Raw genomic sequence first — 27019 nt, 5'->3', positions numbered from 1 at the left:
ATTTTGAGGGTGCATGAGGAAAAAGTTCCATTTTGCTAGTGGAAGTACAATAGGATGGTTTGGAATGTAGCTTTCATATGAATATGTATTGAAAATATGTATTGAAATTAAATTGGGTTTAATAGGGTGTAGGGTTTTCAAATTTTAGGCTGGAATTTTTCTAATTGCCAGGAATGCCTGATCAACAGGCAAAACTTCAGTGGCTGAAAATAGGTTACCGTATATTTGAGTGAACCTTTTCCCCCTTTAGTCTCAGAATCCTATCGTTTATATATTCCTGATGAGATGATTTTTGAAACCTTTAATCCTCACAATTTTTTTCTAGTTAATACATGACTGCTCATTCCACAATATTGGTCTGCATGGATGGATTGTCATGAGAAGTCAGTTTCGCATTTCAATAGCATAGCTATATTGTTATTCGGAAAATAAAACTATGTAAATCCTTTATATAGTGCTTTTTCTACTGCTTTACTCTTAAGGCTACAGCAGTTTTTTCTTGTGTTTCATTTAACTCAGTTTAACTTTCATGACCTCATGTTCAGTGCTTTACATGGCAATAGCTGAAAATTCAAATTAAAAATATAAGAGGCTAGTAAAGAACTAAATAATGAAAAAACTCAATTACCACAATTGGGTGCCCTCAATTCTGTCATCTATTATAATGTTGGAAGGGACCTTGGAGGTCATCTAGTCCAACCCCCTGCTCAAGCAGGAAACCCTATACCATTACAGACAAATGACTGACTGTCCAGTCTCTTAAAAACTTCCAGTGTTGGAGAATTCACAGCTTCTGGAGGCGGTTGTTCCACTGGCTAATTGTTCTAACTCAGCCAAATATCCACCAAATAAATCTCCAAGTTGATCTGAGCCAATCTGACCATTTAGATTTTCTAATTAAGCATCCATTACTGCTACAATTGAATCCATCCCACTTTGCTACTAGTCATTCTTTTCTTCTTTCTCCTTTTTTAGGGTTATAAACTTTTCAAGAGAACTAGGTCTTTAAATAGTACATCCAAAATATAATTTCTGACTGATAACAAGCACACATCGCTGGGAAAAACTGAAAAACAACATATTCAAACATATGTTTCTATAAAACCCTCAAAACAAAAAAGTCCTCCAGGAAAACAGCAATTTAGTACAATACTGTATTTTATTATGTTTTCCTAGATAAAATATACAAAGCATTAAATGTTTATTTTCACCCCAGAGCAGCTTTTCCCAGGCAAATGTCCATCCTTCAAATGTATGACACCTGAAAGACTCCCAAGTAGGTTGGAGATGGCTATTCCATAGTGATGATGTTCTCACTCTTAAAATCTACTTTTTCTTTTTAAAAAATACAGCATTATCATCATGGTTTGGGTTTTCCACAATTTAACATGATTAATGATCAAAGAAAATTATTGGTTGAGATAAAATTAGTGAAAAATATTATCAAAGCAAGGTTTAAATATTAAGTTGGAAAAATATTAATACTGCACTTTTGTTTACATTTTATATACTCAGCAGATGTTCTTACAAAGAAGTAGTTCACAATATTGTCTGAAAAAGGCCAAAGGACACAAAACAATATGTCAAAAGTTTTCTATTCCAGTTTTTCTTGTGTTTTTTTCCTTTATTTTCATGTTTCCAACTCTAGACTTAAAGGACATCATGTATTCTGAAAAGGCTATACTATATTATGTTTTTTTTATTATCACTCTTCACTATGAAAAATTAACGAAGATTAATATATAAAGCACTGGCCAGTATTAAAAACCAGTGAAATAACAATTTAGCAAGACTATGATAGTTTTTTTTCTTAGAAATTTTCTTACAAAAAGAAAGAAGCAAAGCCCAAGATACAAAAACATGTAGGTGGCAGTTCTCACAGTGGCTGGCAAATTGCTGTATCAACCACAAAAGTATTTGCAAAATGGCGGATGTGATGACACTTCTCAGTAGCTCGATGGATATCTGGAAAAAGAAACCAGAAAAGAAAGTCAAATTAAGTAGGTGTTTCTTAGAGACAAAAGAAAAGAAATGCAACCATTTAACTTCTAAATTAAGTATGTAGAAATAAGAACAAAAACAATGCGAATCATAGGGTCACAAACATTACTAATATTGTCATGTATTAATAAACCCAGTTCTCAAGCTATTTTCTCACATGATTTACATGTTCTAATCCAGTCAAAATATAACAATTTGTTACAGAAACAGCATCTAGACAAACTTAAAAAAGAAATGAAAATACATTTTTTAACATTGAATTTTAAACTCAATTTGTAGCTGGCTATTTGTTTAAACAATTTAGACGGCTGCCCATCTCACTGAGGTAACTAGGTGGTACATATAACGAAATACAAACTAATTTACCAAGTGCCTGGAATTGGGGGGAGAAATCTATCACTGAATAACCAGTCAGTACAGTTAGAAGCTTGTTTGGATGGCATGGTCTTATAGTGGAGAAATGAGCTCATCAGGTCACTGCCCTAGAATGCCTGCATGGGAGATTTTCTTCTAATTTCCAAGAAGAAACACTTTCAAGATGGAACACCTTGGACTGGTTTCAACCTTGTTCAACTCAGATGATTATTAGATAGAGCAGGGGTGTCAAACTCAATTTCATTGAGGGCTGCATCAGCATTGCGGTTGCCCTCGGGGCTGGGTGGGTATGGCCTGGGTGGGCGTGGCCTACTGGGTGGGCGTGGCTAGAGTGCATATGGCCTACTGGGTGGGCATGGCCAGCTCTACATCGCTCGCATCAAGGGTGCCTATGGGGGCCTGGGTAGGAATGGGACAGATCTGAGGGTCTCTGGCAGAAGGAGGGTCTCTGGGCCAAGGCAGTGGGGGCCGTTCCCTCACTGTTTCCAGAATGGCTTCGCGGGCTGCATGAAACCACTTCGCAGGCCGGATCTGGCCCCCGGGCCTTGTGTTTCACATGTCTGAGATAGAGGTTCAACTACATGGGTAGATACTCAGCAAGTTTATTTAAATAAGGTCAAGCCGCGTATGTGTATGTATCAATTCATTAATGAGATTAATATATGCAACAACCTCTAGATTTAGGTACTATTTTAAAAGTTGTTTTACTCTTATTAGTATATTTCTTCTGCCAATATCACGTGTTGAACTGAAAAATAACAACTGCCTAAATTTACAGACCATTTAAGACGGGTCCCCAACCCCTGGTCCATGGACCAATATTGGGCCGCAGCACGCCAGCAACTGGTCCGCACAAACAAGCAAAACCCCATTTGTGGGATGCAGGCAGCACACAAAACCATGCCCCCTCCGGTCCATGGGGAAAACCTTTCTCCACAGAAGCAGTCCCTGGTGCCCAAAAGTTTGGGGATCTCTGATTTAAGAAAAACTATAAACATCAGCAAAAGATATAAAATGATGGTCTCCTTACATCCTCTTGCTATCCTATGGCCCAATCTGAAGGTTTCTTTGCCTTGGCAGAGTTTACGAATATAGGAGCCAAACAGATCTAGGTCAGTGGCATGTTCTGTCACCATCTTCTCTTCCTGGATCATGTTGGTTTGTGGAAAATACTCCCCTTTCTGTAATCAAAGAATCCAATTTACTGAGAATTTGTTTTAACCTCTGGAAAGAAACATCTGTTCAACAAGACTAAAACTTATTTTCACTTTTCAAGAATTTTTGATCCAAGCTTCAGTATAAGCTTGTAAGCCGCCCTGAGTCTTCGGAGAAGGGCGGGATATAAATGGAATTAAAATAAAAATAAAAATAATAAATATTACTTCAAGCAACAGTAAGTCATTTGTATCACCTGAGGATAATGCAACCTATACACTGAATAACAATGGGATTAGAACTACAAAATGATGGCTATTTTGCATTTTTCTGATGATAATTTATCAATGCTGAGTAAGAATTTCTCAATTCATAACATTCATTCAAAAGTCAAAATGCTACAGAGACTGGGAATCCTACTTTCTTTTTAGTCAAATATCAGGGTTCCATCAACCTACTACAGCTTTTCTAAGCTGGTTATTATTGGAACTATAAGGGAAAGCATTATCAGTTCCAAGGGTGGGTGCAATGGTTATAGAATATAGCTGTAATCAAATATAGAATAAAAAGGATTGTTTACTGACCTTTATATTAAGTGTCAGTTCCCAGAAATGCTTAAGTGGCATGACAATAGTAGTATTTAGCTCTCCAATGAAACATTTATTTACTACCCAATCATAATACGCGGTCAATCCCTGAAATCACAACAAATAAACAGGCTAAAAACAAGTTGAATGTGCTCTAAACAGATTCAAGAATTCTTACAGAACAATCTGGGACGCTTAAACCCTGTATATGATAAAAGTGACCGTTTCTGAATTGGACTAGAAATATTTTGTTTCACGTCCCCACTCAATCTCCGTGCTCACTGGGTGATGTAGTGTCTCAGACCAACTTCAGCCATCAGGAGTAGAAACCCAGAGACCATCAGTTCTAGTCCTGCCTTAGGCACAAAGCTAACTGGGTGATCTTGGTCCAGTTAGTCTGTTAGTTACTAGGAAGCTTTAGCAAACCACTTCCAAAAAGGTTCTGCTAAGAAAACTGTAGGGACTAGTCCAGGAAGTTACCAAGTCAATGCTAACAGCCCAACAGCCCAGCTTCACAAGTTTGTTGTTGCAAAGGTTGTATTAGGAGACAAACCAATGACAGTCACTTTGACACTCAGAGAAAAGGCTACTAGAATCATATGATTTAACCTTTTATACCCTTCTCATAGGAAGCTGCTTTCTAGTTCCAGCTGTGGCCTGTCAAGAGCCAGAACAAAATAGAAACACAACCCCCCCCCACACACACAAAAGCAAGCGTGCGCGCGTACACACACACACACACACACACACACAGAGGCTATAAATAATAAATTTGATTAGAAATTCTAGCAGCACATATCCAATTGAGGCCAATAAATTAAATAAAAAAGGTTATTAAGGTACACTGTTCTCTTTACAGTATCATCCCATTATACAGTATGCTTTGTTCTGAGACCAAAAATTTAGCTTAACCAGCCAGTTGAAAATTCCACAAACTGAAGATTGAAATATTCCACTGATGAGTGATGCCATGATTATTATCAGTAAATATATGCCCAGATTGAAACCACACTACCTCCCAATGAAAGAAGCAAGATCTGGATCTCTTTTGTTTATTTCTGCATGTCTTATAGAACTGTAAGATTTGTCAAAGGAAAATAAGTTTGATATCATGGCATTCCAAACCTTTATGTGCCTAGCCTATCAGGCTCCTTAAAATGCTTAGAACTGGTAGGAGGCTCTCCCATATGAATATTTTGTATTATTACTGAAGTGCTGAGACAAAAAAGATTTTATTAAAATGGCAGTTAGGCCACTGTTTGATAATTTCGGATATTAAAGGGGACCTGTAACAGTGTTCGCTACCCCAGAAAGGCAATGTGAATCACCAGACTGTCAAATCACAAAAGGGGCATGTACTATATGGTTTAGACCACGAATAACCAACCTTTTGGCTTGCTTAAGATGCACTGAGCAAAGAGGAATTGTCTTGGACCACATCTAAAATATGTAATTAATATGTATAATCACATATTAAAAGTTTATGATCTTGCGAGGTTGCATTACTAGCTGTCCGGAGCTGCATGTGGCCCTTGGGCCATGGGTTGGACAAAGGGCCGGACATACCTGGTTTAGAATGTTGGATGTCATACGGCGAGACACATTCAAGTTCCCACTCAACAATAAAATCTCTGGTTGATTTTTCCCAGTCCCCTATCTTTCAGCCCAATTTGTATCTGAAATTCGTCATGAATATTGAAAGGAGAATATTATTTATGATATGAGCTCAAGGAAATAACTTTCTAAAAAGTATTTTCTATGCTTTTCTTTATTTCTATCTTAGACATTTCTATGAAAGCATATGCAGCCCAATTTCTTACCTGCTGAAAATCATGGATAATGTCTGCAGGATGCCCAACATTGGGCCTGGGGATGCTGATCTCCTCATAATTCTCTCCAAGGTAAATCTTCACATCCTCATACGCTGTCCTGATTTCAGACGAATCATCGAATTCAAAGTAGTCACACTCCAAACCTCCTTCCTCATAATTGTAATACTCCGTTCTTTGCTACAATCGTTTAATAAAAAGTTCTCAAGCATAATTGGCTGTGTAATGGTCTCATTTTTAAACTTTCTAAACATACAAATTCAGTTAGGATTGCAGAATATGTCAGAGACTTAAAAACTGATATTTCATTCCCACTGACAACAATTCAGTATAAGAAATGTGTAACCAAGTGTTGATCTTATACATGCCCTCTATCCTGTTTTTAATCTATCATCCTGTCTATCAAATTGCTAATCTGAGATCACTTCCTTCTGCCTCTTTATCCAGGTTCTTACTTCTGAATATACCACCTGGTAGGATGCAGTTAGCTAGGTTTTGCCTAGTTCTATAATGTATTTCCTCCAAATAAATCTCCCTTTACTGAAGCAGGTTACAAAACTCTCAGAAGAGAATCCATCATTTCTAAGCTTAAAAAAGCCCCAGAAGATGGCACAATGAGATACAAAAAACTTTAACTCACTGCTGGATATACATATATTTGCAGTCCAAGTCTGGTAACTCTAATACATGTGAGTGCCATTTTGGTCACAAAAAAGCAGTCCTAATTCTTTCCCTACCTTTTTTTTTTTTTGCTGCTTACTGACAGCAGTTTTTTTCAATATTTTATTCAGTATCCAAGAGCCAGTTTAGTCTTTTAATTAAGGCAGAAACCAGGAGATTGTGAGTTCTAGTCATGCCTTAGTCATGCCTTAGGCATGGAAACCAGCTGGGTAAGCTTGGGCCAGTCACTCTCAGTCCAACTCACCTCACAAAATGGTTGTTGTGGGAAAAATAGAGGAAGGTGTGTTGGAAATGTGTGCCACCTTCATTATTTCTAAAAATAATAAAGGCAGAATAAAAATAAATATTCCCACATATAATTCTTGTAAACATGATAGCAAAGAACAATTTCCAAAATGGATTATAATTTTGTCTAAATAGATCCATACTCCCTTCTCTAAGCCTCCTAAAGCAGCTTTTCTGCAGTTTTTCCAAAAGGGGATTCATCACATTTGTACATATCATGCATATTATAAATGCCTCATCTGATATTCTGTATACCGTATTTACTCAAATGAAGCATATTTGTCTTATCCTTGTCAATTATATTTTTTAAATGAAGGGTTATTTTGGATCCAAATATAGTAACACTGAAATTCCTGTTTTTACTGCTAGACCAAAGCATATTTCTTCCCAATGAGGAAGATGAGCAGGAAATACACAAGGCAAGGGAAGGCATATGTTGCTGCTGTCTTATTGAATGAAATTAGGCGACTGAGTGGGGTGAAGTACAGAAGCAGTATTGCACCTTCATGTATGTCAGAAAAGACAGTAAATGGAAGGTGAAAAGCAAGTTGACATGGACAGGAATTACAGGCAAAGAACAGTTACCATGCAAAGTTTAAATTCGAAATAATACTTTAGAGAAAATCCTCAAGCAAGGATGAGTCTCCAGGAAAGGTAATGGGGAACAAGTCTCTGTTTAAACTTCATGACCAGTTATCAGTAATGAATATAAATTATAGTTTAATAGTCACATATTATATTATCTATTATCAAACATCATTTTGGCAATGTTTCTCTTCTGGCTATACTGAGAATTATATGTTTGTAAATATTTGTCATATATGAGACATGATCTATCAAATAGAGAAAATATATAAAGGGGGAGCTTATGCTAAAACTACTTTGGCTATCTGAAATGGGAAACTCAGTTGTCTCAGATTGCCATGTAGGTCAAGCATACCAAAGGAGCAACTACTTTACAAGCTTTAAGGTGGAAATGTTAATCCTCCGATCGTGTGGAGGATTTGAACCAAATCATACATACCATATCCATGCCCATGTGAGCAACTGAGTGAGTAAGAGATAAATATTTGTAGATGTATGTTGATGTTAAAATCAAGCCGAGCAGTAACAACAAAAATCCCAGGGCCAAAAAGAAGATGCAAGTAAGAGATCTCCAACTCTGCTGCGGCAAAGATAAGAGCTGCTTCTCCTGTTTAAAGAAAAGGGACAAGATCGATAATTAATGGAATATCCTGTGCAGGATGGTTCTATGCCAAGCTTCTTTTCCATGTTGTGTACATCTATTTTCTTTTGTAACAGGATTCCTAAGAAGGAAAAAGAATATTTTAAAAGGTTATAAAAGATAAAAATATGCTTGACTTGACATGACTTGATGATCTCCTTGGAAAGTGGAAGAAACACAATAGGATCAGCTAATTTATTCTGATACTAAGAAATAGTTAAATCAAGGAACCGAAAGTAACAAATATTGGGGAAAGTCATAATACTTGGAATTCTTGATTTAAAGGGAAACTAAGGTGTGTGCAGTCAGACATGAATCTTGAACTAAAAAATAAGTTTTTAATAAACTCATAGCATTGATATGTAGGGAGAAGCTACTGGTAGAGGACAGGAAGGCCTGGAGGAACGTTGTTCATAGGGTCGCGATGGGTCGGACATGACTTCGCAGCTAACAACAACAAACAACACACTGTAATAAGAAAAAGGAGCTCCATTTCTATATGGACTTAAATTGCAGGAAAATATTGACTAAATATTAAGGAAAACTTCTCAATACTAATACTAATACTAGACTAGACAAGAACTGGAAGAGATCTTGGAGATCTTCTAGTCCAGCCCACTGCTGAAGCAGGAAAACCTATACCATCTCAGACAGGTGATTGTCTAATCCAGACATGTCAAACACAAGGCCCGGGGGCCGGATGCGGCCCGCGAAGTGGTTTCATGCGGCCCGCGAAGCCATCCTGGAAACAGTGAGGGAACGGCCCCCACTGCCTTGGCCCTGGCCCAGAGACCCTCCTCCTGCTAGAGACCCCCAGATCTGTCCCACTCCTGCCCAGGCCCCCATAGGCACCCTTGATGTGAACAATGTAGAGCTGGCCACGCCCACCCAGTAGGCCAGACACACTCTAGCCATGCCCACCCAGTAGGCCATGCCCACCCAGGCCACGCCCACCCGGCCCCCTGAGGGCAACCGCAATGCTGATGCGGCCCTCAATGAAATTGAGTTTGACACCCCTGGTCTAATCTCTTCTTAAAAATCTCCAGTGACGGGAGCACCCACGATTTCTGGAGGCAAGCTGTTCCACTGGTTGATGGTCCTCACTGTCAGGAAGTTTCTTCTTAATTCCAGGTTGCTTCTCTCTTTGATCAGTTTCCAACCATTGTTTCTCATCCTTCCCTGTGGTGACCCCCTCTTCCTTGTGGCAGCCCCTCAGATACTGGAATACTGCTATCATATCTCCCCTATTTCTTCTTTCCTTTAGACTAGCCAAACCCAAGTCCTGCAGCCGTTCTTCGTATGTCTTAGTCTCCAGGCCTTTGATCATCTTAGTTGCTCTTCCCTGATTTTTTTCCAAACTCTCAAAATCTTTTTTGTGATATGGTGACCAAAATTGGCTGCAGCATTCCAGGTGTGGTCTCAATAGGGTTTTATAAAGCGGTACTAATATTTTGTGTGATCTTTATTCTATTCCTATATAACCCAGGATTATATTAGCTTTTTTGGTTGCTGCAGCACACTGCTAGCTCATAGTCAAGTGATCGTCCACTAGACTCCAAGGTTCCTCTCACAGTTTTTGAGCCATGTCTCCCAATCTGTACTTTGATTACCTTTGATTTTTCCTGCCTAAATGTAAAACTTTGCTTTTCTCCACATTGAAATTCATTTCGTTGGATAGGGCCCATTGTTCAAGTTTGTCTAGATCAGACATGTCAAACACAAGGCCCGGGGGCCGGATTCGGCCCGCGAAGTGGTTTCATGCGGCCTGCGAAGCCATCCTGGAAACAGTGAGGGAACGGCCCCCATTGCCTTGGCCCTGGCCCAGAGACCTTCCTCCTGTCAGAGACCCTCAGATCTGTCCCACTCCTGCCCGGGCCCCCATAGGCAGCCTTGATGCGAACGATGTAGAGCTGGCCACGCCTACCCAGTAGGCCATACGCACTCTAGCCACGCCCACCCAGTAGGCCACGCCCACCCAGGCCACACCCACCTGGCCCCCTGAGGGCAACTGCAATGCTGATGCGGCCCTCAATGAAATTGAGTTTGACACCCCTGGTCTAGATCTTTTTGGATCCTGAGTTTGTCTTCTGGGGTGTTAGCTACTCCTGTCAGTTTGGTGTCATCTGCAAATTTGATGAGTTCCCCTTCAATTCCCTCATCTAAGTCATATTGTAGAGTACTGGGCCTAAGACAGAGGCTTGTGGTACCCCATTGCTTACTTCTCTCCATGTGGATGTAGTGCCATCGAGGACTAGTCATTGAGTACGGTTTGTCAGCCAACTACAGATCCATCAGATGGTGATACTGTCTATTCCACCTTTTTCTAGTTTACCAAGGAGTAGGTTGTGGTCTACTTTATCAAATGCCTTACTGAAATCCAAGTATACTACGTCCACAGCATTTCGCTGTCTACTAGTTTAGTCACTTTATCGAAGAATAAAATAAGATTGATTTGGCATGATCTGTTTTTAACAAACCTATGCTGGCTACTGGTTATGACTTTGTTTGCTTCTAGTTGTTTGCAGATCTGTTTTTTGATTATTTTTCTAGGATCTTCCCAGGTATTGATGTTAAACTGATTGGTCTGTAGTTTCCTGGGTCTGTTTTTCCCCCCTTTCTTGAAGATGGGAACTACATCAGCTCTTTTCCAATCCTCAGGTAATTCCCCAGTGCTCCAGGATTTATGATATTTGTGGTGCAATGGTTCTGAGATAATATCTGCCAGTTCCTTCAGAACTCTGGGATGTAATCTGTCGGGTCCCGGTGATTTATATTCATCAAGAAGAAACTTCCTGACAGTTAGAACAAATAACCAGTGGAACAACCTACCTCCAGAAGCTGTGAATGCTCCAACACTGGATGTTTTTAAGAAGAGACTGGACAGCCATTTGTCTGAAATGGTAGAGGGTTTCCTGCCTGAGCAGGGGGTTGGACTAGATGACCTCCAAGGTCCCTTTCTATTTACTTTACTATTATGATTATGATTAAGGTCAGATAGATGTTCTCTTACCATTTCCTTGCTTATTTTAATTTTTGTTTCTAGTATGTCTTTTGCAGTGGTTTATTTGGTATGTGGGGCTATAGTTTCTTTTTGTGTGAAGACTGATGCAGAACTAATTACTAGAGGGATCTTTAACAGAGGCATTAAAGCAAAGGCTAAGCAGTCTTATGGTGGTATTTCATTTGGGTTTCTGGATGAGTTGGAGTGAATGGCTTAACTAGCACTATCTGATTCTTTTATTCTATTGATGTAGCATGTTTACAAATGTACATGAAACCTTCCTAAGTAGCCTAAACAAACAAGAATGAACTGCCATTTCACATTCTGGTTCCTTAACTCATGTCTTCTAATTTAACTCTGCACATTGCCTCAGACACATTTGTGCGAGGGTGTGAAGAACATAAATTTCAAACAAACAAATGATATCACTGTATGTTCCATTGTCCATGAGATCAGCCTACCCAATAATAAAACCAATTCAACATTGTAACAGCAAGCTACAGTCAAGTAATACAAAGAAGGATGTCTGTAGACAGCTTATCTCCCATCAACAATAATTAAAGTAGGCACAGCTTATGCCTCATATGTTTGTGGACGGCCCTAGTTTGCGGGCTGATACAGACAAAAGAAGAAAAAAGACCCATATTTGGGTCGACACAGGGTGGTCAAAAAACACTTAAGATGTGTGTGTGTGTGTGTGTGTGTGTGTGTATAATCATTACAAATGAGCATACTGCAATATAAGGAAAGAAGGAAAAAATCATAAATTTCAACAGATGAAATTATTTTTTGCTTGACTACATTTTTTCAGAATTTTTCAATACTGCCTGCCACTTTTTTTCTTCTATGCACATTTCAAACATAAATTGTTTGCTTCTAGAGCATTTTTGGACACAACTTGCTTTGCAGGATGGTACTTTTAAATACATAAAAATAAATTAAAAATAGAACTTGCTGAGCACCAGAGAAACTGTCTGTGGGCAGACCCTTGAGTGCCATAACTCCGATGTGCAGTCTTTCCAGAAAAGAAATTAGGAGAGTGATAAAATTAATATATACAATGATATCAAGGAGCCTAAATTTCCTCAGAGCATCATACTGTCATGGTTCCGATTAATGAGACAGTTCAAACAACATTCAGGTATTGTTTTATCTAAAAAGTCTATAATAATGAAACAAAGCATCGGCACTCATGGATGGATGCCAGAATCTGAATTCTCCTCCCCCTGACACCCCACATCATACAGAATCTCCCTCACTTATTTACACGTCATAAATCACACTTACCAATAAATTTAACCCAAAAAGTTTCACTTCCCTTCTGAAGTGGCTCCCTTATCTTGTAAAAACATCCTGGTTGCATTTCTCCTGCGTTTTAGTGATTCAAAAGCCAACAGTTAAAGCAAAGGCTGCCTCTTATATTGTCAGTGCAAAAACATGTCAACATTTGCAGCGTTGACACATACACTAGTTTTTCGTAATTATGAAAAACATCTAGGCCATATTAAAATAAATTAATAGACAGCCTATTTTTAAAAAAAATCTCTTCTCCACCTCATCCCATCTCTTTAAAAAGATGGTAGTTCCTATAGTTCAGGAAGAAAACCCCATCTTTGTTGCTAATGTGATATAAGCCTCCAGTGTCAATCCAATTATTAGACTGCAACACAAAATATGAATTTTGGTTCAGGTGTGGGGCTAGTCTAGTTAATGTGTCAATATTCTACTTAAAGTTGTTTCCATTAGGTAGCTCTGTGAAGGAATTTTTGAATGAATGCAAAACGTTTATTTTTATCAAGGGCTGACATCTGACATCAATTAAAATACAAAGAGAATAGTTATAAATTTCTCTCTAAAGACTTCGAATTTCTAGCAAATTTAGATTTAAAGACTTTCCTAAGTTATCTTCTCATTTCTGTAAGGAATAATTTCCAGGAAATATTGTACTAAAACAGTAATATGAAACTCTTTGTAATACCGGTTCGGATTTGAAAATTATGTTGCCTGGACTGAGAGATTTATGTGCAAGAGTATGTGTGAGAAATTTAGCGAGAGGTCCTTGCATGAAAACAAAAAAAAAGTCTTAGGGAACAAACACAAAGCTTAATAAATATAAATCTTTTAAACTGAATTTCATACTTCTTTTTTAGTCTACAGTAACAACCTCCTTCAACCTCTTTTAACTCTACAGAAGAGAACCTGTGTAAGCAGTGTAGGCCTACAATCTATAAGCTTAAACTTTTCTCTCAAATACAGGGGAAGAAATACCAGAAAACCTGACCTTCTCCATGTGTGTGTTGTGGTGCCACAGCCTTTGCCTCATTGTGAAATTACTCAAAACACCACACATGTAATTTTTGGCTACCAAAATTTCACCCACATGTGGTCTAACCAGAACAGGCCTCCTAAAAATAAAATTAGTAGAGCTGGTTATATCTTTTAATCTCACCTACTAATGCAACCACAATTCACAGCACAAGGCAACCACAAGACTTGGAAAAAAAGCCATTGGCACGGTCACATGCAAACTACAGAAGATGGAAAAATTACCTCTGCTGTTTTAGATTACAGATCACAAGAATTAGAAATATTCTTAACTTGATTTCAGCTTAAAGAGAGAAATGTTCTGCAATTATTGAAATTTGTGGAACACAAAAATAGGTCCCCAACATGATAACAGTAGAGATATTATATAACAACACAAACAACAAAGAATGAAGTCAAGCTTAAATTATTTTTAGAAAAGAACACAGAGCAGCAGAACAATCCCCTCAGAAGGGCTGATAGAGAAAGTCCCCATGGTAACGAACAGACTTGCTTGCCCAGAAATCTTTGGCTTTTTTCCCTTGATTTGCTAACTGGAGATATTCAAGTCTCTAAGAAGAACGGTAGCCATTCATCCATGTCAAAGAATCAGGAATAATCTGAAACATGTATCATTCAAATTTGCCAAACCAATCCTAAAGTGGAATAGAGAATCTAGCCAGAAGTTCACAGTATAGTTCAAGGTCAGGATATGGCTTTCACCAGGTGAAATAATTAAGAACCCCCGCTTTCTCTAAGCTGGTGCCTTCTGCAATGCTATGGATTGCAACTCACGTGAACTCAGGCAACATGATACTGTGCAGGAATTGGAGTCACAAACACACAGAATAAAAGAGTGTTTGGGGAAGACTGGACAAGAACAGAGGAGAGGAGAAGGTCCAGACTTCTGCTGGAGCTTCATCTGACTTATTTAATTTTTTTTTAATCCCATTTATATCCTGCCCTTCTCCGAAGACTCAGGGCAGCTTACAATCTAAGAAGCACAAATCAATGTGCTTAGCAGTAGCCTTCATTCTATGTATATGCCTGCTTATTAGGGCTTTCACACACACCCCAAGCGGCATTATTACAAAGTCAGCTTAATTGCCCCCAACAATCTGGGTCCTCATTTTACCTACCTCGGAAGGATGGAAGGCTGAGTCAACCTTGAGCCTGGTGGGATACAAACCTGCACTAATTGCAGGCAGCTGGTGTTACTTAAGGAGGCATTAGCCCACTGCTCCACCAAGGCTCTTTGGTAGGTAAAAGGTAAAACAGCTTTTAAGTACCAAACAACCCACATCCTACCATCTTGTCACTGAGATACCAGGCTCTGATCATGATCCTTTAAAATACTTTTACATGTATACGTTCAGAAGTACAACAAGGGGTAAATATTTGGAAGATACGAGATTTAATAAATCCCTATCGAGCAAATGTTGCTTGTGCTATCAAAGTTAAAAGACTGGGAAACAGTTTGTCTAAATCCAGAGAGCTGCAGCGGACTGTATATGCCCTGGTTGCCAATTGTTACACTGCAGATGTAACTTGTAGAGGATGTGGTGTGGAACCTTGTCTAACCTGAATGCCAGAGTTGAAAGTAGGGGATTTTAGGTTTGGTTTGCTTCATTATTAGCTGAAACGAACAGCAGATACTTCTGGTTTTCTGGCATCCGTGTGGAAAGGAAAGGAAATGCTTACTATACTATGCTTGCTGGGGAAAGAGAATTATTCTCCAGTCGTCCTAGCCCAGGGGTAGGCAACGTCGGCTCTTTTATGACTCATGGACTTCAATTCCCAGAATTCCTGAGTCAGCACAGCTGACTCAGGAATTCTGGGAGTTGAAGTCCATTTATTTATTTTTATTTATTTTTTATTACATTTATATCCCGCCCTTCTCCGAAGACTCAGGGCGGCTTACAAGCTTAGCAGTATTTATTTATTTATTTATTTGTTTTTATAAACCGCCCTTCTCCCGAGGGACTCGGGGCGGTGTACAGAATAAGGTAGGCATACAGAATGAACAATAGTGAAAACAAACAATAGTAAAATACAAACTGGGACCCCAATTAGAGCTATCAGGCCAGGCCGGACTGCTGGAACAGGTAAGTTTTTAATTCGCGCCGGAAGGTGCGGAGGTCGGGGGCCATCCGGATTTCGGTTGGTAAGCTGTTCCAGAGGGCTGGCGCACCCACTGAGAATGCCCTCCCCCTGGGGGCCACCAGCCGACATTCCTTGAGCGGTGGCACCCTGAGGAGGCCCTCTCTGTGGGAGCGCACAGGACGGTGGGGTGCTGACATTGGCAGAAGGTGCTCCCGTAGGTAGTCCGGACCCATGCCATGTAGGGCTTTGTAGCCTTCATTCTATGTATATGCCTGCTTGTTAGGGCTTTCACACACACCCCAAGCGGCATTATTACAAAGTCAGCTTATTGCCCCCAACAATCTGGGTCCTCATGTTACCTACCTCGGAAGGATGGAAGGCTGAGTCAACCTTGAGCCTGGTGGGATGCGAACCTGCACTAATTGCAGGCAGCTGGTGTTACTTAAGGAGGCATCAGCCCGCTGCTCCACCAAGGCTCTAAATGAGTCTCCATGAGTCATAAAAGAGCCGAGGTTGCCTACCCCTGTCCTAGCCAGAAACAAGTCGTGCAGCAGTAGCATTTCCTTCCCTCTATGAACGGAAATTTCTGTTCTGCCTCCGGGCTCGGATCGCTTGCGATGAAAGCTCTTTTCTTCAGTTCGATCGCCCGCGAGACCTACTTCAGTCTTCTTACCTGTTTTACTCAAAATACCGTTAAGGCCGTATTGCGCGATGCAACAGCCCCACCCTGGGCAAAAGTAATCGTCCAAAATCACGTCTGCGCTTAGCGCGACTTCACTAACTGCGTTGAACGCCGCAATGCCACAACAGCGTCGGCTTCTGAGAGCGTTCATTTGATCCTGACCATTAAACTGAAATGCCAACCTGATCTGACAATGCCAGCGCGCCTGTGGTCTCCCACGTACTTACCGCATCCTGAGAAAGGACGAGGCCTTTTGCCGGGGCCCCACGGCGCGTTGCAACCGCCGCCTCTTTCTCCGGCTTCAGCGCAGACGTCACCGTCTGGAAGCCGATTTTCACCATGGCTCGATCGCAACTCCCCAGGCGAGTGAGTCCACCGGCTGCGCAAGCCGCTCCAAAGCGTCTCTCACAACGCGCCGCCAAGATCGGGGCTTTTTTGAGATCCCGCCTCCGCAAAGAGAAGCGACGGTCTACCCAAGCAGCTCCGTTTCTCCTCGGGTTTTGACTGGCGACGGCTCCTGCTCTCTTTGTATAGAGCCCTTTAATCGCGGGGTTGCTGTTTGTGGAGGCTCAGTCGCACGTGCTCAAACTCCGGACTTTCCGCACGTGCGTCCCAAAAGCCCGCCTTAATTTTGCTCGGGAGGTTTGCACGCAAGACCGAATCTGCGGGTGAAAGGTGTGTGAAGTCTGGCAATCCGCCGATAAAGGGGTTTAATAAAATCCAGTGAGAAATCTTTCAGGATAAAAACCAGTTACCTCGAATGTCAGTCTGATTGACACACAGAATTCGAATTCGAGAGCGTGAAAAGAGCCAGCCTGTTTGTTTGTTTGTTTACTGAAGCACTAAAATTGTTTGCTGCTTGTCTACTCGCCTGTCATCCACATACTGCTAAACTGCTGTTATTACTACTTACTATTTGATGAAAGGGGGGGGGAGAGAGATTGGAATTGATGCTATTTATTTATTTTATTTACTTACCAATTTCATCTTGCAGTTCAAGGAGACTGAGCAGCTTATAATAAAACAGTAAATTATAAAAGTGATTAGAGATAAAAACAGGTTAAAATTACTAAATGTTAAAAAGAAACTAAAAAAAATCAGAGCTATAAAGTGGAGAGGCGGCAGTGACTTCTCTGTTATTATATTAGCCACTTCCAACCAACTGCTTCTTCAGGGACCAACCACCATAGCCAAGTTTTAAGGCATTTCCTGAAGGCCAGAAAGATAGGGGGTGACCCTCACTTCCTGTAGCAAATTGTTTGGGGGGGGGTGAGGGGGACATGACAAAAAAGGTTCTTCACTAGGACCCCTCCAGCTGCAATTTCTTGGCTGATGGGGTCCACAGTAAACCTCTTTTGCCAGCACTAGTGGTTAGGTCAGGGGTAGGCAACCTTGGCTCTTTTATGACTCGTGGACTTCAACTCCCAGAATTCATGAGCCAGGAATTCTGGGAGTTGAAGTCCACGAGTCATAAAAGAGCCAAGGTTGCTTACCCCTGGGTTAGGTCAATCCCGTTTAAGAAAGACAGCTCCTCAGTTATCCTGGACCTATGCCATAAAGGGCATTAAAGGTACTGGCCAACATTTTGAACTGGCACCAGAAGAAAATCTACTGCCAGTGCAGTTTGTGTAACAGTTTTGCCACCCTAGAGATCTCCAAAAGTGTCCATGCTGCTGCATTCTGGACCAATTGTAGCTTCTGAATACTCTTCAAGAATAACCCCATAAAGAATGCGTTGCAATAGGAAATGACCAGTAACTGAGCACAGAACCTCACGGTCCAAAAAAGGGTGCAGTTGGTGTACAATCCAAAATTGTGCAAAGGCTCCCCCAGCCACAACACGAGCAGGAGTGGCAAGTCTGGGGCACTGCCATCCTATCCAGAACTAAAGATGGATAAACCTCTGGATTCCAAGTATCTGCTTCTGTCTTACCAGGGTTTAGCTGAAACCTGTTGTTCCCCCAACCAGCTTTGGGAGGGCAATTTTATTTGTTTTGCTTATTTACTTGGTTTTGAATGCTTATGTTGAAATGCTTTGTATACTCAAGGTGGATATGATTATGTTGTGTTTATAATATTTATAGAAATTTAAATTATAACTTGGAATTAAGGAATTGGGGTCTCCTTATAAATAGGGACAAGTGTTATTTCAACTTTTAAAACAGGAACTGAAATTATTTTCTTACAGAACATTTTATACTCCTTCAAAGGATAAGCAGCTTTTACAAAAAGCTTGGGTGGAAGAGATACATATAAGGGGTCAGTAATTCTTGCAGCACATGAGATAGTTATTCATTCAATTTCTATATCTCAATCAATGACTTGGGGTGGCTTACAATTAAAAAGTACTACAATTAAAACATTTTTTTTAAAAAAAAAACAATCAAAAAATCAGAAGTAAATATACAGAGCAACCAAGATACTTGGCCAATTAACAATAAAGCCAGGAAACAGGGATCTTAGCATATTTAGCATCCCAGGCTCAGGAACATAGTCAGGTTTTTAGGGCTGTACAAAAGGTTAATAAGGTTGACTTCCGGTGGCTCCGCGGCGACGGAGACAGCCTTCCCGGGCTGCCCGCGGCTCAGCTGTTGTTTTTTCGCACGAAACAGCGCCGATCAGCTGTTCGGGCGAATTTGAAGCCCCCTCCTCGGGAGAAGAGGAGGGGGCGAGCTCCCAGGTAGGGGTAGAGTTCTCCAGGGCCGCCTGAGCTTATGGCTTGGGCGGCTGAAGGATTGAACTCCCCCGTAGCCTGGGCTGCTCCCAGCTGGCCGGCGCCTCTGCTCCTGATTTCTTGGAGCAGAGCCAGGCGTCTGCGACCACCCCTGCCTGAAGGAATGACTATGGATTAAAGGAGCAGGCAGAGCGATACAAGAGGAAAAGGTGAAGAGGATTATTATATTTTACTCTCCAGCTTGATGGACTTTTTTGGATTATAAATCTGAAGTGAAAGTGCGTCACATTTGGTAAAAGATGGCGGCTAAACCACCCCCTAAAACTCTTCGGAGTGCTGGAACTTCTCCTGTGCAACAATCATTACTGCAGGCGCTGCATCCTCCTGATGTATTGACATCAAAGGACTTACAAGATGCTCTTGAAAAACACACCCAGGTAATTTTGGAATCAATTAATGATAGATTTGTACAGATGGAGGAGAAATTGGAGAAATTGGAGGAGAGAATGGAGGAGAGGATGGAACAGAAGTTCAGAGTGATGAAGGCAGACATCTTGTCTTCAGTGTGTAAAGTGGCTCGCTGTGTGGAAGAATTGGAGGAAAAGCTAGAAGAATTGACTCAAAAGAATGCTATATTAGAAGCAAAAGTATTGGAGAATGAAGATAAAGTGGAAAAAGAACTGAGTCTTGCTCAATATTACCAGATGCAGTTTGCCATTAGAGTTAGAGGCTTAAAGGAGAATACCAAGGAAGATCTAAAGCAGCTGGTTTCTGAGGCTTTTGAAGTAGTGTTGAAACAGCCAGCATCTGAAATAAAAGGAGGCATGGATAAAGTGTTTCGTGTGAATTCATGGATTGCTAGACAGAGAAAGTTGCCTAGAGATGTGGTGGTATATTTTGCAAAAAGGGAAACTAGAGATGAAGTTATACGAGCTGCTTATGATACTAAAGTTGTGATTGCTAATCAAGAAGTTTTGGTCTTAAAAGAAATTCCTCCAAAGATTTTAAGGAGAAGGAAGGATTTTACATTTCTTGTGCAAGAGCTCAAGCAACGAGATATAAGGTTCAGATGGGAGATCCCAGTTGGGTTGATGGTGACGCACGAAGGTAAAAGGTACCATCTGGTTACTGTGATGCAAGCGCGTGATTTCTATAATGTTTTAAATGCAACGCCATTAACACTTCTGGAAGCTGAAAAGGGATCTGGAGAAGGAGTGCATCAAGAGGTCGAAGGTGGTCAGATAGAAGACAACGGTGTTGGAGGAGATCAAGATACAACTTCGTCGGATGATTCTATAGAACAGAGGGTGACGCGTGCTGCTGCAAAACGATCTAAGAAGAGAAAATAGCAGGATTTGCAGAAGTCTATGGAATTTCTACGACGTATTTATAGTCAAGTATGGGAGGTGGGAAAAGATCTGGGTGTAGACACAATATATTTTTTATATGTGGTGGTTTTGTGGAAAGGGTGAGTTTTTTTGGATTAAAGTTTGGTGGAATATATAGAAGATTTCCAAATGGAGGTTAAAGTTTTGTTCGCAATCTTTTTTATTGTTTGGAATAATTATAGATGTGGTACTGGAAGAGGAACGGCCGATTACAGAAGAGTGGACTTTAAAGTTTTCTGATTTGGTTGAGGTGGCGAAGATTTTGGTTAATTTGAAAGATTATGTGTAAGAACGTTATATCATGGAATGGACAAAATGGATGGAGTCTATTTAGGACAAGTATAGGGTTGAGAAGTATTATATAGTATCTGAATAATTCTTTTTTCCTTTTTTCCTGTTTTTTTTCTCTTTCTATTTTGGGGTTTTCTTTTCTTGTTTTTAATGTATATTTAATATTATTAAGGTTTGTTTTATCATATATAAGCTAGAAAGTGTTTTTTTATTTTAGTTCTTTATATATATTTAATATTGCTAAGGTTTGTTTTATCCTATATAAGCTAGAGAGTGATGGATTTTAGAATTTATAGTTGTTAGTACATGGTTGCTTATGTTTGCTTTTCTTTTTTTTTCTTTTTATATATATACCTTGTATTCAGCTCTGGTAAGTGGGGGGGAGGGGGGGAGGTGGGGGGGGAGGAGGGAGGGAGGGAGGGGGGGAGGGAGGGGGGGAGGAGGGAGGGGGAAGGGGGTTTTTTTTAAAGGAAAATTGTATTTTAAAACTTTTCAATTAAAAAAAAGGTTAATAAGGTTGGAGCCATTCTAATCTTGGATGAGAGGATATTTCCATAATGATGGCTAAGGAAGAGGTGTCAGATGAAACCCATTTTTAATAGTATTAATTCATTTCAGCACTATTAAATTCATTCAGATTTTCCATAATTTGTACATAATTATTTTCAATGTTTGTATAACAAGAAAGCAGTTCATGTAATAGCCATGGGCATCAATAATCAGGACTCAATGGGGAGATTGAGGAAATATGCATATGAAATATGGGATATAAGTACATATAGTTGGTATTGTGACATTATTGCAAAAGAGTCCTTTTTCTATGATTATGACTTGCTGGAGACAATCTGAATAGATTCCTTTTTTTGCTTGCAAATCTTAATATTTACAGATTTTTTTTGTAGGATTACATGCAAATTGAATTTAGAGTATTTAATAGGGCAATGCTTCAGCTTCTATAACAATAAGGTGCTTCAAAATGAACTGGAACACAAATAAATCATTGCAATTATACATTTTCTCAGGAATATGTAGCCCCTTCTCATAAGTGGGAAGCAAATACAAATCTGTAATCCATTTTTTAAAATCTGAAATAATTTTTCAGTTTTGAACAACTATCCAGTTTGTTGCCTCCTCAGGATCTGTGCAATATTGGCAACTACTGAGTTTCCAGTTTGTGTGAAAATCAGTTCCTACACCTGCATTTTAAGCTGTAAGTCATATATGGAAGATACTGATTGTAGATGTCTATGGAGATAATTAGTCATTCAGGTCATGATTGTCCCAAAGGTGCTTTTGAAAAGGCACCTAGATGTGTCTTGAATAAGAAGCGAAATGTTTTCAAGGAAAAACAAAGGAAATCCAGTTGCCTTTTGAAAAAGCACCTTTGAGACATTGATTGTAGATATAATCTCAGCTCTTCTGCTCATGAAAAATGTTCACTATATACTAGGTAAATCTACTTTCTATGTAAATTAGGCCTTTTAACAAATTATTACTAGGTGTTTTATAACTCTTTTTCAAAGTCTGAATTCAAAAATTCAAGAGCCTTGAGCCAACAGCCTATTTTTATATAAAAAGTCAAAAGACAATAAAATGAAAATAAAGTATTTATGAGAACTTTGGAACAACATGCAGGAATGGGTGCTTTTGAAACCAAGAAAAGTTCACCTTAACAAAATCTGCAATTACCCTATTTGCATCTTACAAAAAACATAATACAGACAATTATTTCTATTGGAAAAGCTCAGAGAATTTTTAATAAAGATTGTGTGCTACACCTTGCTGTTAGAGATGCAGGTCAGCAGTTGAACATAACCTGGATTTGTCCAGTTATTACCACATTTTGGAGTAAAGCTATATGTCTATGGAAATTTTCAGTCATCCAAGTCATTGTTATCCCAAAGATCCTTTTTCACAAGGCAACTGGTGTCAGTGCTGCTAACATCGGATATTCTTGCTTTAACAACATAGAACTTCCAGTGTTGCATAACTCAGTGCATTTGTCCAACTAAATGCTGCAGATACAGTCAAGCAATATATGTGTGTTCTTAATCAGCAACAATTATTTAGAATTCATTTTAATCTATAGCTTTAGTCATCCCAAAGATGCTTTTTCACAAGGCAACTAGACTTTCTTGGGGGTTTTTTTGAAGATGTTTCACTTCTCAACCAAGTGACTCTCGGCAACTTACAATTCTAAAATTATAAAACAATTTAAACAATTTAAAAAACAGTAAAACAATAAAAACCTCCATAAAGTAAATATGTACAAAAAGCAGCACTGACCATTAATCAACTAATAGTGAAGCCAGGCAACAGGGTCCTTAACACATTCCAAGCTCCAGGCCCTGGAACATAGCCAAATGTTTAAAACTTTGCAAAAAGCCGAAAGGTTGGGGCCATTCTAATTTCAGAGGGGAGAATAGTCCATAAGGCAGGGGCCTTATGATAGGGCAGGGGTGTCAAACTCAATTTCACTGAGGGCCACATTAGCATTGCGCTTGCCCTCGGGGGGCCGGGTGGGTATGGCCAGGGTGGGTGTGGCCTACTGGGTGGGCGTGGCTAGAGTGCGTATGGCCTACTGGGTGGGCGTGGCCAGCTCTACATCGTTTGCATCAAGGGGGCCTATGGGGGCCTGGGCAGGAGTGGGAAAGATCTGAGGGTCTTTGGCAGAAGGAGGGTCTCTGGGCCAGGGCCAAGGCAGTGGGGGCCGTTCCCTCACTGTTTCCAGGGTGGCTTTGCGGGCCGCATGAAACCACTTCACGGGCCGGATCTGGCCCCTGGGCCTTGTGTTTGACATGTCTGTGATAGGGCTAGCATAAATTATGGTTATCATTGTTTCCGATAGACCTACAGCAGCTGGACCAGGATTCCAAACCTTTCTAAGCTGAAAACACGGCCGTTCTGATAAAATGACTGCCTCGGTACCACTTCATTTAGTCTTCCAGATGTTTCTTTACTAGAATTTTTTTTTCCTGGTGAGTGAGACATATTAAAAACAAAAAAACCATTGCACTATAGACTCCTTCATTTTTTTCCAGAACGCCCTATAACATCAGCAATCCTTGTGAGAAGCTGGAATCTGAATTCCTCTGCCCTTAGCACAATATTAAACACAATTCTCCTCCTTTCATTCTCCATTAGTTTGAAGGGTTAGTTCTCCATCCTTAGCATAAACCCCCCAGTTCTTACTTATCATCTCTTGTTACATTCCATCTTGAGACTATTCGCTACTGTTGTTTATGTCTAATTTCTCATACATTCTTCCTTCCCCCCTCCCTTCTTCAACTAACTTTAACTCTAAAAATGATGCACAAGTAGAAATATGAAATAGCTTCTTCATCTTTTGTCAAAGCAAGAACATCCGATGTTAGCAGTGTTGACATATATAGTTAAGGACCCAGATTGTTGGGGGCAATTAAGCTGACTTTGTAATAATGCTGCTTGGGGGGTGTGTGAAAAAGCCCTAATAAGCAGGCATATACATAGAATGAAGGCTACTGCTAAGTTTGTAAGCCGCCCTGAGTCTTCGGAGAAGGGCGGGATATAAATGGAATAAAAATAAAATAAATAAAAAAAACTCCCAAGTTGTAGAAGAGCCTTGCTATTCAGCAGCCACTAGTTCAGGAACTTAATGCTCAAAAACAGAAAGGCACAAGAAAGAATGTTTGCCCCACTTTGATTCCTCTTGGTGCAAGAGGAAGAAAAGGGAAAATGCTGTCAAGTTTTCTATATTATTATTTCAGCCCAAAAAAGTAATCTTTTTTTATTGGTGTCTTATTTCCTAACCTGGTCTACCTAAAAAGGCTAACACAAGTATTGTGGTGAAAAACTGGCTAGTTAACTGTAAAACTAAACCTTCTTTGCTAAAAAAGAAAAAGAAAAAAAGTAATATGCACACGTCCTCCCAACCAGATCCATTCCAGTGGACAGACTACAATGCCCACACCAGCCAACTCATTGACTGAAATTATGGATACTGTAAATTCCATGTCTGGTGAGCAGGGCAAGCTTAGATGAGGTTTGTGAATAACTGGCAAGTATCTAGGAAGCTGCGTGGAACAAAGAAGAGAGGAAATAAAGAGGAAAAACCATTCCACAAGTTTTATGGGAGAACATATACCATTCTTAAATTTTACTAAGAGTAAATTTACAAACATTTCTACTTGAGAAATTAAGAATCAAACCCCAGAAATTCTCAAAATCACAGCAAGCTGGATAAAGATTCTTTAATAACATGGAAGCAGACGCAGACAGTATATGCAGCCTGTTATATCAGTTTCTCAGCAAGCTCCTTAAATATAAAACCAGATCTTGTGCTGGTTGTCTGCACCAAATTTGGGATGCTAGAAAATGTTTACATTTTTCCAGGAAAACTGTACATCTGAGAAAGTGACATTCCAAAAGTTTTGAGTAAATACATGCAAAACTGAAATGGACTACATGTGAACTATTCTAGCCATCCATTCATTGCATTGGGTTAGATGCCTAAAAGTGCATTCTGCTCTTCTGACAAATACAGCAAGATATTTAATTTCTGTCTATACTTTCTCATCATGTAAGAAAACTATGTCACTTACCAAGGACAAGTTTAGAAATCCTAGAAACAAATAGGTTCTGAAACAAAATATTAGCATGGTTAAACATCCTAGCTAATCACTAGCTATGATCTCCATCCTGCATTTTCTGTTCTATTCCATTTCGCCATTCCTTCCTTACATTTTCTACTTATCTCTTAATTGTAAGGCTTCTATTAGGTGTATCTATGCACAACTTAGTTGGATAATCATCTGTTTCTGGAGACAGCCTGGCCACATAGTTGATCAGCTCTGATTGGATTTTAACATCTTCTGTGGATCTACTCTTAAAATAGTCTGGAGACTGCAGCTGGTACAGAATGCTAAAGTAAGGATAGTATTTGAGAGGAGTGCATTAGATGCCAGTAAAATGCAGGGCTCCATTACAGATGCTGATACTTTATCAGGCTCAAGGTTGGCTCAGCCTTCAATCCTTCGAGGTCAGTAAAATGAAGACCCAGATTGTGGAGCAATTTGCTATCTAAATCGCTAGAGGGCTGTAAAACACAATGAAATGGTATGCAAGTCTAAGTGCTATTGCTATTTTAATGATTTTTTTGTGATTTTATTAAAAGCCACTCTAAAAGGATGCTCTAGTTATATATTGAAATAAATGAATTGCCTTCTGAATATACTCAATTCTCATTAGATAGCAGAGGAAGTTTATTCCCCTTTGTATTTCTTAGTTGAAGCACTGCCTTCTTCTATATCCTTACTATATAGCTTCTTCTGGCCATATAATAGTCAAATTAAAAGGTATATATTATAACATATTTCTAGTGTTCTATTCTAGTTTTTTTTTAACAAATCTCACATGGCCTGATCTGAATAAATGCCTAATATCATTAATCTGATCTTCTCAGCTAAGCTACTCTACAGAAGAATGCCAATATCCTTCTACCGGTGACTGTGAGGGATAGGATAGAAACTGTAGGATTCAGGACTAATGGTACAAAACTAGATCCCTTCCTCCTAAAATGGAAGATTGGGGTTCTAAAATACAGGTGGTCGTTGATTTACAATCATAACTGAGCCGAAAATTTCTGTTGTTAAGCAAGATATTTGTTAAGTAAATTTTGCTCCATTTTATGACCTTTTTTGCCAGTTAAGTGAATCACTACAGTTGCTAAATTAGTAACAAGATTGTTAAATGAAAATGGCTTTCCCATTGACTTTGCTTGCCAGGTCAGAAAAGCTGATCACATGACCCTGGGAAACTGCAAATCTCATAATATAAACCAATTGCCAAGCACCTGAATTTTGATCATGTGACCATGGGGATGCTGCAATGATGGTTAAGTGTGAAAAATGGTCATACGTCACTTTTCTCAGTGTCACAACTTCAAACAGTCACTCAACGAACTGTTGTAAGTCAAGGACTACCTGTAATTTAATAACGATAGTGGTAATTTTAGGGATTTGGTTTCAATGGTAAAACTGATACAATCATATATCCATTGCACGTCTTACCTAGGAATACCCACTCCATCTCCAAAGGTTAAGAAGAGGATAAGAAAGACACAGGACATGCAGTGTGCTGATTTTAGGCATGTTTTAATTATACGCTTCCCACCCGAAGTAGCCCAGTTGTGTATACACTTAATATTTAAACATACTTTCTTCTTGGTACAAACAAGTTTGGTTTAGCCCACTTCATTCTGGTTTAACTTTATAGGTTACCAGCTCCTCTGCCAGCTTGTAGTTATAATGTATTTTCTTCTGATTCTACCGGGAACAGTGACAAAAGAAGATTCAAGACTAGATCAAGAATCTTGCAAAAATTAGGGAATTTTATTTCTACAAATATGCTATTCCAAGATGTATGAAAGTCTGTATTCTAACATTTCAGTTAAGTTTCTAA

General features: G+C 39.6%; 1 protein-coding gene across 1 annotated transcript; it reads right to left on the bottom strand.

The window, feature by feature from the left end:
• Nucleotides 1–1176: 1176 nt before the first annotated feature.
• On the bottom strand, nucleotides 1177–16569 carry LOC310641777 (integral membrane protein 2C-like; the record flags this gene model as incomplete). Its single annotated transcript, XM_083365037.1, has 6 exons — nucleotides 1177–1965; nucleotides 3407–3557; nucleotides 4116–4226; nucleotides 5939–6127; nucleotides 7938–8105; nucleotides 16456–16569. 6 exons carry the CDS (start codon nucleotides 16567–16569, stop codon nucleotides 1877–1879), a joined length of 822 nt encoding a protein of 273 aa, XP_083221163.1. The 3' UTR covers nucleotides 1177–1876.
• Between the last annotated feature and the right edge of the window lie 10450 nt (nucleotides 16570–27019).

This window comes from Vipera ursinii (genome assembly GCF_947247035.1).
Source record: "Vipera ursinii genome assembly, chromosome: 5".
Taxonomy (NCBI): Eukaryota; Metazoa; Chordata; class Lepidosauria; order Squamata; family Viperidae; genus Vipera; species Vipera ursinii.
The sequence above is the reverse complement of the archived record's forward strand: the minus strand, read 5'-3'. Positions and strand labels throughout refer to the sequence as shown.